The following is a 15,829-nucleotide window of genomic DNA, read 5'->3' on the forward strand; positions in this document are numbered from 1 at the left end:
TGATCACCACAGTCATTGATCACGCCCCTGTAAGGCTTCATTCAGACGCCCGTATGCGTTTTGCGGATCCGATCCATTTATCAGTGGATCCGTAAAAATCATGCGGACATCTGAATGGAGCTTTACAGGGGGTTGATCAATGACAGGGGTGTAATCAATGACAGGGGGGTGATCAGGGAGTCTATATGGGGTGATCACCACAGTCATTGATCATGCCCCTGTAAGGCTTCATTCAGACGTCCGTATGCGTTTTGCGGATCCGATCCATTTATCAGTGGATCCGTAAAAATCATGCGGACATCTGAATGAAGCTTTACAGGGGGTTGATCAATGACAGGGGTGTAATCAATGACAGGGGGGTGATCAGGGAGTCTATATGGGGTGATCACCACAGTCATTGATCACGCCCCTGTAAGGCTTCATTTAGACGTCCGTATGCGTTTTGCGGATCCGATCCATCTATCAGTGGATCCGTAAAAATCATGCGGACATCTGAATGGAGCTTTACAGGGGGTTGATCAATGACAGGGGGGTAATCAATGACAGGGGGGTGATCAGGGAGTCTATATGGGGTGATCAGGGGTGAATAAGGGGTTAATAAGTGACAGGGGGGGGGGTGTAGTGTAGTGGTGCTTGGTGCAACATATTTACTGAGCTACCTGTGTCCTCTGGTGGTCGATCCAAACAAAGGGGACCACCAGAGGACCAGGTAGCAGGTATATTAGACGCTGTTATCAAAACAGCGTCTAATATACCTGTTAGGGGTTAAAAAAAACACATCTCCAGCCTGCCAGCGAACGATCGCCGCTGGCAGGCTGGAGATCCACTCTCTTACCTTCCGTTCCTGTGAACGTGCGCGCCTGTGTGCGCGTGTTCACAGGAAATCTCGCGTCTCGCGAGAGGACGCGCCGGCGCGTCCACCCAGAAGAGCAGGGCCGCCGCAAAGACGCAATCCTGCGTACGGCGGTCCTGAGGAGGTTAACAGAGACCTCCACAGTGGCCGCTCCTTTATTAGTGACCTCCACAGTACCCCGTCTTGTTAACAATGATTTCCACAATAACCCGTCCCCTTAACAGTGACTTTCACAGAGCTCCGTTCCCTTAAACTGTGACCTCCACAACACCCCGCCGCCTTAACTGTGACCTACACCGTGCCCTGCCCCCTTAACGCCCCTTTATTAGTGACCTCCACAGTACCCCATCTCCTTAAACAGTGATTTACACAACACCCCGCCCTCTTAACAGTGGTCTCTACAGCAATTTGTCCCTTAACACTGACCTCCATAGAGGACATACAGGTCATGAAGTTAACATTAGGCGCAGGGCGTGATTAGAAGTGCTCAGCTTTCACTTTTTTTGGCAGAAAAAAAAAAAAGAAAATTGGAGAGTGCCCACTTTCTCTGAATGGTAAAGGTGGGGGACATAGCCTTGGGTTAATGGAAGGCAGTAGAACCTGGACATGGTGTGTAACTAGTCTAAATAGGGACATATAATTAGAAAATATCAGCATACCGCACACGAAGTTTTCAAAATAGGCACTTCACTCTCTGATCTTATTTTTTTCTCAATCTCATCCCAATTTCGTTCCTTGTCTTTGAATAATAATCTGCAATGTATAAATAAAATGCATATAAACAAAAGTCAAGCATAATTTACCCTCTGCTAACGAGCTGCATAAACCATTTAATAAATATTAAAGGGAATCTGTCACCAGGAAATGTACTGTTAAACCAGGCACAATGCTTTGCAGGGGTGTAATGATACATTTCATTTAGGCTAGATTCACACTAGCATTAAAACCATCTGGCAGGCTGTTCTGGCAGAGGAACAGCCTGCAGGAGTCCATAGTATCCGACATAGCCGTTCCCTGCCGGAGCCCATTGACTATATTGGGACCAGGCGAGGATCTGGCCTGTTTCCGGCATTAGTGCCTGGATTGCAAGCACCGTTTTTTGTCCTGCATATTTCCAGTACAAATACCAGAAAAAGGCCGGATCCCAGCTGATTTCTATTATAGTCAATGGGATCTAGTGATGCTTTTGCGGTTTCCAGTTATGCCAGATACAATGAACTCTGGCAGGCTGTCAATGGTTTTGACGTGTGAGACAAGCCTTAGCGAACTGTTGCTTCATTTTGGGGAAAAAGTCTTTTTATCAAGGCCTATACGCCACAATAAAAAAGCTGCAAGTGTGCACCATAATTTGAGACAATTTGAAATGGGGCGTGGCTTAGCGGAAGGGGGCATCATATTTACGATAATTTTCGCCAGAAAGTGACGGAAGTTATAGCTGAAGTGTATGCCAGCCTGTAGCTGGTGTAAACTGCAGTTTCTGCCACACGGCATGGCAGAGATGCACCTTATTTGTTAAGAAGCTTCTGCCTCTTAACAAATCAGGCGCATTCTCACACCAGCACAGGATGGATCCGCCAGTCTTGATATATCTCCCCATACAAAGTTTCCTCAGAGCTTTACTCTTTAGGACACTGGAAAAGCTAGGCGTTAACCCTTCTAGAAACTATACTGATAATGACAACAAAAAACTGACCAAATATTAAAGAACAAGATGGTAGCTCAGTAACTAATATGGTTATTTTTGGTAAGGACCTAACATATTGAATTAGCTTCAATGTATGACATGTTGAGAAAAATGAAATTAGTACACTATACCTTATTTTATTCGCTGTTTTGTCAATGGTTTGTCTAATTTTTCGGGAAAATTGAAATACTGAAGAAAGCAGTAAACTATCTCCCATTACCTAAAAAAAAAAAAGTTAAAAATGCAGATTTCATTTTCACTTGTGTACTGTTTACACCATGTCCGTGGTGCGGGTTCACATACTTTTTGATAGATGCAGCCATATTGCTTTAGTTCCTCTAATGCAATAAGAAGGTTAGCTAAACCTAAATCAAATTATTGTACAATGCAAGGTGTCACTGCACTTACCAGAATGCACATAACCACATGCAGAATACTGGAATTATTTACTGAGCCTGGAAAAATGTGGCTGCAATGCTAGACAATTTAAACATAACTTATGGCCAGTTCAAGATGTATTGAAAAGGTTACTCGACTTTTATAAAGAATAATTATGTATGCAAACTGTAAGATGCTTTGAAAGGCAAAGTCCTACAGTTGTAGCTAGTCTTACATACTCAAAGATTTAAACTTACGTCATCTCTGCTCCAAGTTTTTCTTCTAGTAATAATTTGTGGTTCAGGGGTTTCCTTAGGTTGAGGTTTTGAATCATTTGCCCGAAAAGTGGTCTCTGATTTAGACAACTTTGAAGGAAGAATCTTTTGAAAGTTTAGGCTTTCATCGAAAACACGATCTACCAGCTAAAAAAAAAAATAACAGATTCTTAAAACCAATAGCAAGTAATTGCAAGATTTCACTAATTTGTACCCTTATATTAACCCTTTCCCTGCCAAGGACTTATCTCACACATCCTTGCTACTAATGTCTGGATCTTAGGCAGTGTGGCAGCTAGAGCTACCACCCTGGGCTTGCTTTAAAACAAGATCAATATTGCAACAATAGCCCCAATACAGCATTTAGAAATAGGTCTCATACAATGCATTTGGAAAGTCTTAAGACCCTTTCACTTTTTTCACATTTTGTTATGTTGTGGCCTTTCACATCATCAATCTCAATTGTGACCATGGCATCTGAGGTGGCTTCCCCCGGGAGCACTGTACTTCCAGGGCCTGGGCGGCTTCCCCATGCTGAAATTTGTTGAAGCCATAAAGTTTTCTGCAATAGTCTGGGTGTCTCTGAAGAAAACCATGTCATTACTGCTCTAGTTCTTATGGAGACCTCCAGGTGGCAGGTTTCCATAAAAACATAGCAAATGTGGCATTCATTGCAATAATAACTCACTGCAATGTAATGCAGAACTGATCTGAAGATCGCATATTCAAGCACCCTTGGGGCCAGATAAAAAAAAAAAAAAAAAGAAAATAAATAAAATCACCCCTTTCCCCATAATACAAATTATAATAAACAATAAGAAAATAACCATCACAGGCATTGCCGCTTCCCAAATTGAAACAAGGTTAATTATCCTGTATGATGAACACTGTAAAAAAAAAATCAAAACAACCAAATTTCAGTTGTTTTTGCCACTTCTCCTCCCCCAAAAAACTGAATAAAAAGTGACCAAAAAGTCATACACACTCTTGGTATCAATAAAAACTACAGATTGCTCACGCAAAAAAAGAACCCTCACACAGATCCGTTGATGGAAATATAAAAAGTCTTAAAACACAAGAAAAACCATATAAATGTGGTATCACTGTAGTTGTATTGACCCAGAGAATACAGGAAATAGGTCAGTTTTTTCAAATTTCAACACACTTGACAATTCTTATTAACTTCACATTGTATGCAATATTAACCCCTTAAGGACTGTGGCAAAACCAACCTCGCCACTGGGTTTTGGAAGGGCCTGGTTGCCAGCCTCTTGCCCCAGGATTATGGCCCATACTAACTTTGAAGGAGAAGACAGACCGGCCGCACAGCTTAAATCTGTGGAACTGTTTTGGGCAGGAAAGCCATGCTTGCGGTCGGCCAAATGTGACTTCCATGGAATTCGGGAACCCCTGCTCGGATCTGGGTGATTTTTGTATATGTTGTTCACCCAGATCAGAGCTATCCATGGATGTATACATTATGGGGATATGTGGGGTTTTGAGGTGTGTGACAGAACCACCTGTCTTTGGAATTGTAGTGTATCTTATGTGAGGGTACCCAGATAGCTAATTTTATTGTATTCATGTAGTCTGAGTGCCATTCACCTAATAATATGCACTCAGACTTGAGCTATCTGGGGATATGTTAAATGTCTGTGTTTACTGTAAGGGTTGTGACATTGTATGTTTAAATGGTTTCTGTCCTGTTGTCCCCACATGTGTATTGGTGATTTCCCTTTGTCCTGAAAGATAATTGAATTACTCCTTGGGTGTCTCCAGGGCAGAGAGGAGGAAACCATGATGCATTGTGGGGATGTATTGTGTCTGTGTATCCTAAATTGCTGCATATCTGTCCTGTGTCACAGTCTTCCATCTGGTCCTCTAGGGGAGTGTCCACCAGATGGGGACCTGCATAAATACGGGCGGGTAGCCCTCAATAAAGAGTTCCTGTTTTATCCTTCATCATGTTGAGGCTGGTGTTTGGGTAACTGATCGACACTGGGGGATTGCTATACGCTGAAGATTTGCTATACTCCCCTGGCTATAACTACTAGCTCTTGTAAGAGCTGTTCCTGCTCTCTGGATTTAGGAGAGGTTCACCCACTGGAGCCTGGAGCCTTGTTGTAGGTCCAGGGTGGGTAGGAGACGGTGAGACCTCAACCAAGCTTCGGCGGTTCGTGGGGTCTGCAGCGCTTACGGTGTCAAGTGGAGTGCTTGGAGTCCTCGGGAAGCACTAGGAGCATCCATTTAACGGAGGTACCCGGTCGGGGTGCTAGGAGATCCGTTACAAGGACCCATGACGTACATGTACGTCAACTCTGGATGTGACTTAAGGACCAGAGAAGTAAATGTACATCATGGTGATCGGGTGGGTGCAGGAGCTGCGCCCGTCCGATCAGCAGCAGGGGTCCGGTCACTGATAGCCGGAACCCTGCTGCATGCGCCGGTATTGGTGAAATTACCGATGCCGGCGCATTAACCCCTGCATGGCCGCGAGCATGTGCGGGCTTCAGACATGTGCGGGGTGGCCATCGGGTCCCCGCTTCTGTGACGAGGACCCGATGGCAGGGAAGGCAGCCCGATGCCTTCCTTAGGCATCGTGGCTGCCTTCTGGGAGAGCCTGTGAGATCCAGCCACCTGGATCTCACAGGCATGCAGGCTAAAGTGTATTACAGTGTGTAATACACTTACAGCCAATGCATGACAATACAGAAGTTTAGTCATGCATTGTAAAGGGGATCAGACCCCGAAAAGTTTAAGTCGCAGAGTGGGACAAAAAATAAAGTAAAAAAAAGTTTTAAAAAATAAAGCCCCCCCCCCAAATTTTTTATTTTAAGTTTCAAGAAGAAAAAAAATAAATAAAAAAAAGTCCTTTTGTCAAAATAAAGGGAATAAAATTTGTGTTAAATAAACCATTCTTTTTGTCACCTTACATCACAAAACACCAAGCGATCAAAAAAGCGTATACCCCCCAAAATAGTACCAATCTGACCGTCACATCACCTCGCAAAAAATGAGCCCCTAACTAAGACAGTCGCCCAAAAAAAATGAAAACTATGGCTCTCAGAATATGGAGACACTAAAACATGTTTGTTTTTTTTTCTTCAAAAATGATATTATTGTGTAAAACTTAAATAAAAGTATACATATTAGCTATTGCCACGTCCGTAACGACCGGCTCTATAAAAATATCACATGACCTAATCCCTCAGGTGAATACCGTCAAAAAAATTAAAACTGTGCTAAAAAAAACTTTTTTTGTCCCCTTACATCACTAAAAGTGCAATACCAAGCGATCAAAAAGTCATATGCACCCCAAAATAGTGCCAATCAAAACGATTGCCTAAAAACTGAAAAAAGAATTGCTCTCAGACTATATAGACACCAAAACATGTTTTTTTTTTTGTTTCAAAAATGATATCATTGTGTAAAACTTACATAAATAAAAAAAGTTGACATTGAGGGGAATGGAGCTACTATCAACCGCGTTTGTGGTGAAACATGTTGGGGGAGCTGTGTCTTTAACATTTTAATAATGATGGCAGGGCTGAAAATGGATTAGGGAAAGGCGAACTGCAGACGCCGAGACTAGAAACATATAAATAGTATAGGTACTGAGAAATTGTCAGTGAGGGACAATACAACCAAGGCAGTGCCTAGGACGCAATATTTATTAACAAAGTGCGGCGCAATTGATCATATGCCTGGTATTGGGTGACACCTACAGGCACTAAAGTGTAATCACACAGGTTAGATACAACTAGCCTGTTTGTGATTTTTGAGCGAGAGAGTAAAAGTCCTCCTGATTAATCAGAATAATACAGACACTGAGCCCACAGGTCCAAGCCCTCCATATACATTTTAATAAGTGTGTTTTTTTGTGTGGAATATAGTGTTTAATAAAAGGAAAATAAAGGTTATATTTTAACTATAAGACCAGAAACAGGAAACTATAGTCAGCAGACTATGGGAGTCTACAACCCACACAAGTGGCTCAGGTAGTGCAGCTTAGGCTACTTTCACACTTGCGTTAGGAGCGGATCCGTCTGGTGTCTGCACAGACGAATCTGCTCCTATAATGCAAACGCTTGCATCCGTTCAGAACGGAGCCGTTTGCATAACCATGAACAAAAAAAAAATAATAATAATTTTTTTTTTTTTTTTTTGTTCATGATAATGCAAACGGATCCGTTTTGACTTTACATTGAAAGTCAATGGGGGACGGATCCGTTTGAAAATTGAGCCATACTGTGTCATCTTCAAACGGATCCGTCCCCATTGACTTACATTGTAAGTCTGGACGGATCCGTTTGCCTCCGCACGGCCAGGCGGACACCTGAACGCTGCAAGCTGCGTTCAGGTGTCCGCCTGCTGAGCGGAGCGGAGGCTGAACGCTGCCAGACTGATGCATTCTGAGCGGATCCGCATCCACTCAGAATGCATTAGGGCAGTACGGATCCGTTCGGGGCCGCTTGTGAGAGCCTTCAAACGGAGCTCACAAGCGGAGCCCCGAACGCTAGTGTGAAAGTAGCCTTATCCAGGATGGCACATCAATGCGAGCTGTGGAAAGAAGGTTTGCTGTGTCTGTCAGCGTAGTGTCCAGAGCATGGAGGCGCTACCAGGAGACAGGCCAGTACATCAGGAGATGTGGAGGAGGCTGTAGGAGGCAACAACCCAGCAGCAGGACTGCTACCTCCGCCTTTGTGCAAGGAGGAACAGGAGGAGCACTGCCAGAGCCCTGCAAAATGATCTCCAGCAGGCCACAAATGTGCATGTGTCTGCTCAAACGGTCAGAAACAGACTCCATGAGGGTGATATGAGGGCCCGACGTCCACAGGTGGGGGTTGAGCTTACAGCCCAACACCGTGCAGGACGTTTGGCATTTGCCAGAGAACACTAAGATTGGCAAATTCGCCACTGGCGCCCTGTGCTCTTCACAGATGAAAGCAGGTTCACACTGAGCACATGTGACAGACGTGACAGAGTCTGGAGACGCCGTGGAGAACGTTCTGCTGCCTGCAACATCCTCCAGCATGACCGGTTTGGCATTGGGTCAGTAATGGTGTGGGGTGGCATTTCTTTGGAGGGCCGCACAGCCCTCCATGTGCTCGCCAGAGGTAGCCTGACTGCCATTAGGTACCGAGATGAGATCCTCAGACCCCTTGTGAGACCATATGCTGGTGCGGTTGGCCCTGGGTTCCTCCTAATGCAAGACAATGCTAGACCTCATGTAGCTGGAGTGTGTCAGCAGTTCCTGCAAGACGAAGGCATTGATGCTATGGACTGGCCCGCCCGTTCCCCAGACCTGAATCCAATTGAGTACATCTGGGACATCATGTCTCGCTCTATCCACCAACGTCACGTTGCACCACAGACTGTCCAGGAGTTGGCAGATGCTTTAGTCCAGGTCTGGGAGGAGATCCCTCAGGAGACCGTCCGCCACCTCATCAGGAGCATGCACAGGCGTTGTAGGGAGGTCATACAGGCACGTGGAGGCCACACACACTGAGCCTCATTTTGACTTGTTTTAAGGACATTACATCAAAGTTGGATCAGCCTGTAGTGTGGTTTTCCACTTTAATTTTGAGTGTGACTCCAAATCCAGACCTCCATGGGTTGAAAAATTTGATTTCCATTTTTGAATTTTTGTGTGATTTTGTTGTCAGCACATTCAACTATGTAAAGAACAAAGTATTTCAGAAGAATATTTAATTAACTCAGATCTAGGATGTGTTATTTTTGTGTTCCCTTTATTTTTTTGAGCAGTGTAATACCAATCAATGAAACAAGTATATATTGTGGCTCACCCGTATCTGTCAATGTGGTAAGGGTGCTCTGCTTTTTGGATGTAACACCTATGCATCCGGTATAAAGAGTTGCAATTATTTGAAATTAAAAGCAGGCACTCACCAGCTGGTTAGTCTAATAAGTAGTAGCTTTATATATTGAGATAAAATTTACAATAAAATATACATAAAATTAACATATAATACACTGGGGATAATAAGACATTAAGTATCCTACTTCAATATCCTGCCGGGTGAACAAATATCAAGCTTTGGGTCTATGAGTGTATATAATCAATTCATATAATCAAATCAACATCCTGTGTAAGATAAAGAACATACAAACATCCTTTGGTGAACAAAAAATCTGTGAAAAATAAAATCAAAATCCTGTGCAAAGTAGATAATACAAAAATAGTATGCTAGTGATATATTATAGGTAAATATAGTGATAAATAGGGTCGTGCATAGACCTAGTAGCAATTCCTCAGTTGAGGTATATATTGTTTCAGTTCAATGGCAGTTCCTCTATGCGTTTAGGCAGTAAGGCTTAGGTAAAGAATAGTCGGGTGTTAGAACTGGGGCGTCCCCCTAGTTCTTCAAACCCTCTTACCTTGCCTCTAGTTCAGGCTGAACCTTTAAAGGTGGGGTCCTTGGTATAGGATCCAAATGTATAAAAGTTTTCCTCTCGTCGGTCTCAGCGTTCCACGAGAGTGCTTCCGTGCGTCTCAGCAATCAGGAAGTGATCTCTGCGTTCCACGAGGGTACTTCCGTGCGTCTCAGCGATCAGGAAGTGATCTCTCCAATTCTCGTGGGCTCGCGTAGTCTCGCGATCAATTAGTCCAGCTAAATTTTCACTGGATTGTAGCTGCAGACTCAACGGTATTCTTCCAACTTTTTGCAGAATAGGGTGGGTAAATACTCGCAGGAACCAGCCAGACGCGTTTCGAGGGTCCTCCCTCTTCCTCAGTGGCTATACTGCGAGTGTTACCCTTCTCACTTATATACTGTGGTTCTCTGAGATCCCACCCAACTCCGATCTGGATTTCACTTATTCTAATTAGGTTAACTCTTCAGTGCAAGGTACTACTTCAATATATATATATATATATAGATTAAATTTCTCACTGGCTTTCTAATCTTTATTATTTAAAAGATATATATCAGGGTATATACGAATATAATTTAAAAATATTGGCTGAGTCTCAGTGGCTTCTATAGATGTGGAAGCTGTGGAATCTGCAAAATTACATCATTCCCTAGGAAGACCACTGAGATTCAGTCAAGGGTAAATTCCTTCACGTGGAAAATTAAAGAATTTTTGACCTGTAGCTCAAAGAATATATTGTATATAATAGAATGCCAATGCAAGAAACAATATATTGGGAGGACTAAACGTACCTTAAAAAAGAGGTTAGCAGAACATGTGACTAATATAAAAAATGGCTATGAAAAACACTCCCTGTCATTACACTATAAACAATGTCATAATAAAGATCCAAGAGGTATGGTCTTCATGGCCTTTGAAAAGGTGGATATACACTGGCGAGGTGGAGACCATATCGCTAGGATGTCGAGGCAGGAATCTAGGCGAATTTTTGACTTCCAAACTCTTCTCCCACGGGGACTGAACTCAGATTTTGAGTTATTTGGTTTCCTATAATCTCTAGGGAGGGATGCCCCCCTCTGACGGGACATCCTGCGGTTAGCTATTATACGGCACCAGGATCTACCCTCGGTGGTGGGCCTTCCTCCCCTTACACCTCAATAAAGAATAAAAGAATAAAAGAAAAAGGGAAGATAATCTCCAATTAATAAAGAAAGAAAATTAAAGATAGGATATACTTATTAGATTAAAATATGGAGATATTAATGCTGAATATCCATTATATAACATCTAGAGATATCTTTGATGAGAAGGAGGAGGTATAAATGATGGGGATTCATGAAGATGAATGGGGGAGTTTATTTTGACACAAAACGCACCGAAAACGCATATGCGGTTTTTAGCTATTGGGTGCGGTTTTGATGCGTTTTTTGTATTTTTGTGTCCACTGCGTCTGTTAAGATCTTAGGACGCTTTTTATGTTATTTGGACTTTGGAGTATTGTTCAAATACTTGGAACTATTATGGAAAAGTAATGAATAAGTAATTGTTATCCCAGATTTATATATTTAAGGATTCTAAACTAGCGCTTATATATTTGCACTATTTATATTTTTATATATTTTTAAATTATATTCGTATATACCCTGATATATATCTTTTAAATAATAAAGATTAGAAAGCCAGTGAGAAATTTAATCTATATATATATATATATATTGAAGTAGTACCTTGCACTGAAGAGTTAACCTAATTAGAATAAGTGAAATCCAGATCGGAGTTGGGTGGGATCTCAGAGAACCACAGTATATAAGTGAGAAGGGTAACACTCGCAGTATAGCCACTGAGGAAGAGGGAGGACCCTCGAAACGCGTCTGGCTGGTTCCTGCGAGTATTTACCCACCCTATTCTGCAAAAAGTTGGAAGAATACCGTTGAGTCTGCAGCTACAATCCAGTGAAAATTTAGCTGGACTAATTGATCGCGAGACTACGCGAGCCCACGAGAATTGGAGAGATCACTTCCTGATCGCTGAGACGCACGGAAGTACCCTCGTGGAACGCAGAGATCACTTCCTGATTGCTGAGACGCACGGAAGCACTCTCGTGGAACGCTGAGACCGACGAGAGGAAAACTTTTATACATTTGGATCCTATACCAAGGACCCCACCTTTAAAGGTTCAGCCTGAACTAGAGGCAAGGTAAGAGGGTTTGAAGAACTAGGGGGACGCCCCAGTTCTAACACCCGACTATTCTTTACCTAAGCCTTACTGCCTAAACGCATAGAGGAACTGCCATTGAACTGAAACAATATATACCTCAACTGAGGAATTGCTACTAGGTCTATGCACGACCCTATTTATCACTATATTTACCTATAATATATCACTAGCATACTATTTTTGTATTATCTACTTTGCACAGGATTTTGATTTTATTTTTCACAGATTTTTTGTTCACCAAAGGATGTTTGTATGTTCTTTATCTTACACAGGATGTTGATTTGATTATATGAATTGATTATATACACTCATAGACCCAAAGCTTGATATTTGTTCACCCGGCAGGATATTGAAGTAGGATACTTAATGTCTTATTATCCCCAGTGTATTATATGTTAATTTTATGTATATTTTATTGTAAATTTTATCTCAATATATAAAGCTACTACTTATTAGACTAACCAGCTGGTGAGTGCCTGCTTTTAATTTCAAATAATTGCAACTCTTTATACCGGATGCATAGGTGTTACATCCAAAAAGCAGAGCACCCTTACCGCATTGACAGATACGGGTGAGCCACAATATATACTTGTTTCATTGATAATTTATTCACCTAATATTGTTGAGCCCCCCAGCACCTGTCAATATGGACATCTGGCAGTTTATAGAAAATCAGAATACAAGGTTAGAGTCTTTTATTTTTGAAGAATCTAATATTAATTTTGGATCTAATGAGAAATCCGTTACAGAGTCCTTTAGAGAGCTGGAAACACTGCTGATAAGACAACTAAAGCAGAAATGGGAAATTAAATCATTGGGGAAATACCTAGAATTAGGTATTATACCAAAGGGTTTACAACTATATAAGAATCCAGCGACTGATCTATTAAATGAATCATTTAGAGAAGAATGGGAGAATCTCCTGATGAAACAATCTATAGCATTAGTAGAACTAATTATCAAGAGAAGAAATAAAATCTTGGAAGAAACCACAGAAAAAATCCTAAAAATTAGGGAAATAATACAGACATTCCCCATTGGTGAAGAAATCACCAATTGGCAACAAAGGATTTGCAAAAATTTAGGACTAATAGAACAAGAGATAGTTAGTAAAAAAAGTAAGAAATTGAAGAAAAATACTAGAAAAGAAACAGATAAATATTCATCAGGAGATAATCAAGATTCGACTAATATAAATGAAGATGCCACTAGAGAGAATAGAGAGGATAGACAATATGAATATGACATCCCAGTAAGAAATAGATATGAACCGATTATGAATAATCATTTTTTAGATGGGACCCCTCCACATCACAAAACGAAAACGCGCCAAATAAAACACATAACATCAGAACGGGCGAAATCCCCCCCGGTAATGAACCATCATCAGGAGATGGGGCATCAATACAATTTGAGATACAGGGGTTACCATCAAGAAACCCAACACAATCCGAGGGAGGGGAATTATCAGGGAGGGAGGGAGAGTTATATCCCGAATCGGCACCAATACCACCACGATCACGATCAAAGGGGACAAGGAGGGGAAAGAGAAAGGGGAAGAAGACAATACAGAAACTGAATACCCAAAAAGAGTTAGATTCAATTATAAATTTGAGTAAAATATCTCTGACACCAACCCAGATTCAATTATTAAACAAGGGATTAAAATTTGCCCCTACAGCACAAGCTAGCAAATTTGACATCTATATTGGAATAGAGAAATTTGTTAGAAAATTGTGCCTTAAAAAACATTTTATGAAGAACCCCATAATTGCGAATTCCACTGAAAATAATACGTTTGTCCATACTAAATTGAAATTGGCAAGTAAAATGTACCCAAGACAACAGATAGGCCATGAGATGGCAGCCTTCAAAAAATCTGTGGAAACAGATATTAGGAAATTAAATGTGAATGGAAAATTGGGTAATAATGTGACCACTCAAGAAATACAGGCCATAAAACAACTACAAAAATTAGAAAATATCACTATACGACCTGCGGATAAGGGAGGAGCCATCGTTATTCTGGAGACTCAAAAGTATGAAGCAGAATGTCTTAGACAGTTATCAGACGCTGCTACATACTCCAGACTATCGAAGGACCCCACTAATGAATATAGTAAGGAATTGACTGACTTTGCCAGAGAGGGGTGGGAAAATGGTATCCTAAATGACCATGAGTTTAAATATATCACCAAAACTCAACATAGAATGCCAATTTTCTATTGTTTGCCTAAAGTGCATAAAGATCAAGTGAACCCCCCAGGAAGACCAATTATCTCTGGCATAGGTTCTTTAACCTCAAATTTGTCAGAATATATAGATAAACTCCTACAACCTAGTGTAAAAAAGAATTTTGCATACATTAGAGATACAACGCAGGTCATACAAATAGTGGAAGGTCTGGAATATGAGACAAACTGGATACTAGGGACTTTAGATGTAAGTTCCCTATATACGGTTATCAACCATGATCAGGGAATTGAAGCATTAAGAAATCAATTGAATACCCATAGCAATTTCGGGGAGAAACAGATAGACTTCATAGCAGATGGGGTGAAATTCATTCTGACCCATAATTATTTTTCTTATAATCAGGATCACTACCTCCAGACTAGAGGTACTGCCATGGGTACCAGGTTTGCCCCTAGTTATGCAAACTTATTCATGGCTAAATGGGAAGAAGAGCAGATCAAACACATGATAGGGGCAGACCTGGTACTCTGGCATAGATTTATCGACGATATCCTATTTGTCTGGAGAGGTACGAGAGAGGATCTTGATGTATTTTTGGAACAATTGAATAACAATATTTATAATCTTAGTTTTTCAAAAAATCTTAGTGAAGAAAAAATAGAATTCCTAGATTTATTAATTAGAGTACAAAATAACCAATTAATATGTAGCACATTCCAGAAAGAAGTATCCCGTAACAGTTATATCCTCTTTTCAAGCTGCCATCTACCCAGATGGCTGCTGGAAGTCCCAACGGGACAGTTTAGGAGGATAAAAAGAAACTGTACGGATGAAGCAGAGTTTGTCAGGGAGGCCCAGGTATTGAAAAAGTGTTTCTTAGATAAAGAATATCCCAATAATGTATTGGATAAAGCACTGATCAAGGTTCAGAACATAGACAGAAACACCTTCTTTGTAGAAAATATAAAAGAAGACAAAGAAGGAGATCAGTTTAGAATAATACTACCCTTTAATAAGCAACACAAACAAATAGAGGGGATAGTAAGGAAACACTGGCACCACTTATTGAATGACAAATTAATAGGCCCTCTAATTGGCAATGGTCCCCAAATTACATATACTAGAGCACAAAATCTATCTTTAAAGGTAGCACCATCAGTCAAAAATAGAAAGAAGGAGGATAAAACATCTATCCAAAGTTGGCTGAGTCTCAGTGGCTTCTATAGATGTGGAAGCTGTGGAATCTGCAAAATTACATCATTCCCTAGGAAGACCACTGAGATTCAGTCAAGGGTAAATTCCTTCACGTGGAAAATTAAAGAATTTTTGACCTGTAGCTCAAAGAATATATTGTATATAATAGAATGCCAATGCAAGAAACAATATATTGGGAGGACTAAACGTACCTTAAAAAAGAGGTTAGCAGAACATGTGACTAATATAAAAAATGGCTATGAAAAACACTCCCTGTCATTACACTATAAACAATGTCATAATAAAGATCCAAGAGGTATGGTCTTCATGGCCTTTGAAAAGGTGGATATACACTGGCGAGGTGGAGACCATATCGCTAGGATGTCGAGGCAGGAATCTAGGCGAATTTTTGACTTCCAAACTCTTCTCCCACGGGGACTGAACTCAGATTTTGAGTTATTTGGTTTCCTATAATCTCTAGGGAGGGATGCCCCCCTCTGACGGGACATCCTGCGGTTAGCTATTATACGGCACCAGGATCTACCCTCGGTGGTGGGCCTTCCTCCCCTTACACCTCAATAAAGAATAAAAGAATAAAAGAAAAAGGGAAGATAATCTCCAATTAATAAAGAAAG

The 15,829-nt window shown here is 41.2% G+C and overlaps 1 protein-coding gene across 2 annotated transcripts in view; it reads right to left on the minus strand.

The window, feature by feature from the left end:
* The window catches only part of CEP170 (centrosomal protein 170), a 285,415-nt gene that overhangs the window by 20,227 nt on the left and 249,359 nt on the right, over window positions 1-15,829 (minus strand). For both annotated transcript variants that reach the window (XM_040429409.1, XM_040429408.1), the window contains exons 14-16: window positions 3,173-3,337; window positions 2,669-2,757; window positions 1,513-1,606 (exon numbers count right to left, since the gene is read on the minus strand). In XM_040429409.1, the coding sequence (XP_040285343.1) occupies window positions 1,513-1,606; window positions 2,669-2,757; window positions 3,173-3,337 (348 nt within the window). The remainder of the gene's footprint in view (window positions 1-1,512; window positions 1,607-2,668; window positions 2,758-3,172; window positions 3,338-15,829) is intronic.

Source organism: Bufo bufo, chromosome 4 (genome assembly GCF_905171765.1).
Source record: "Bufo bufo chromosome 4, aBufBuf1.1, whole genome shotgun sequence".
NCBI lineage: Eukaryota > Metazoa > Chordata > Amphibia > Anura > Bufonidae > Bufo > Bufo bufo.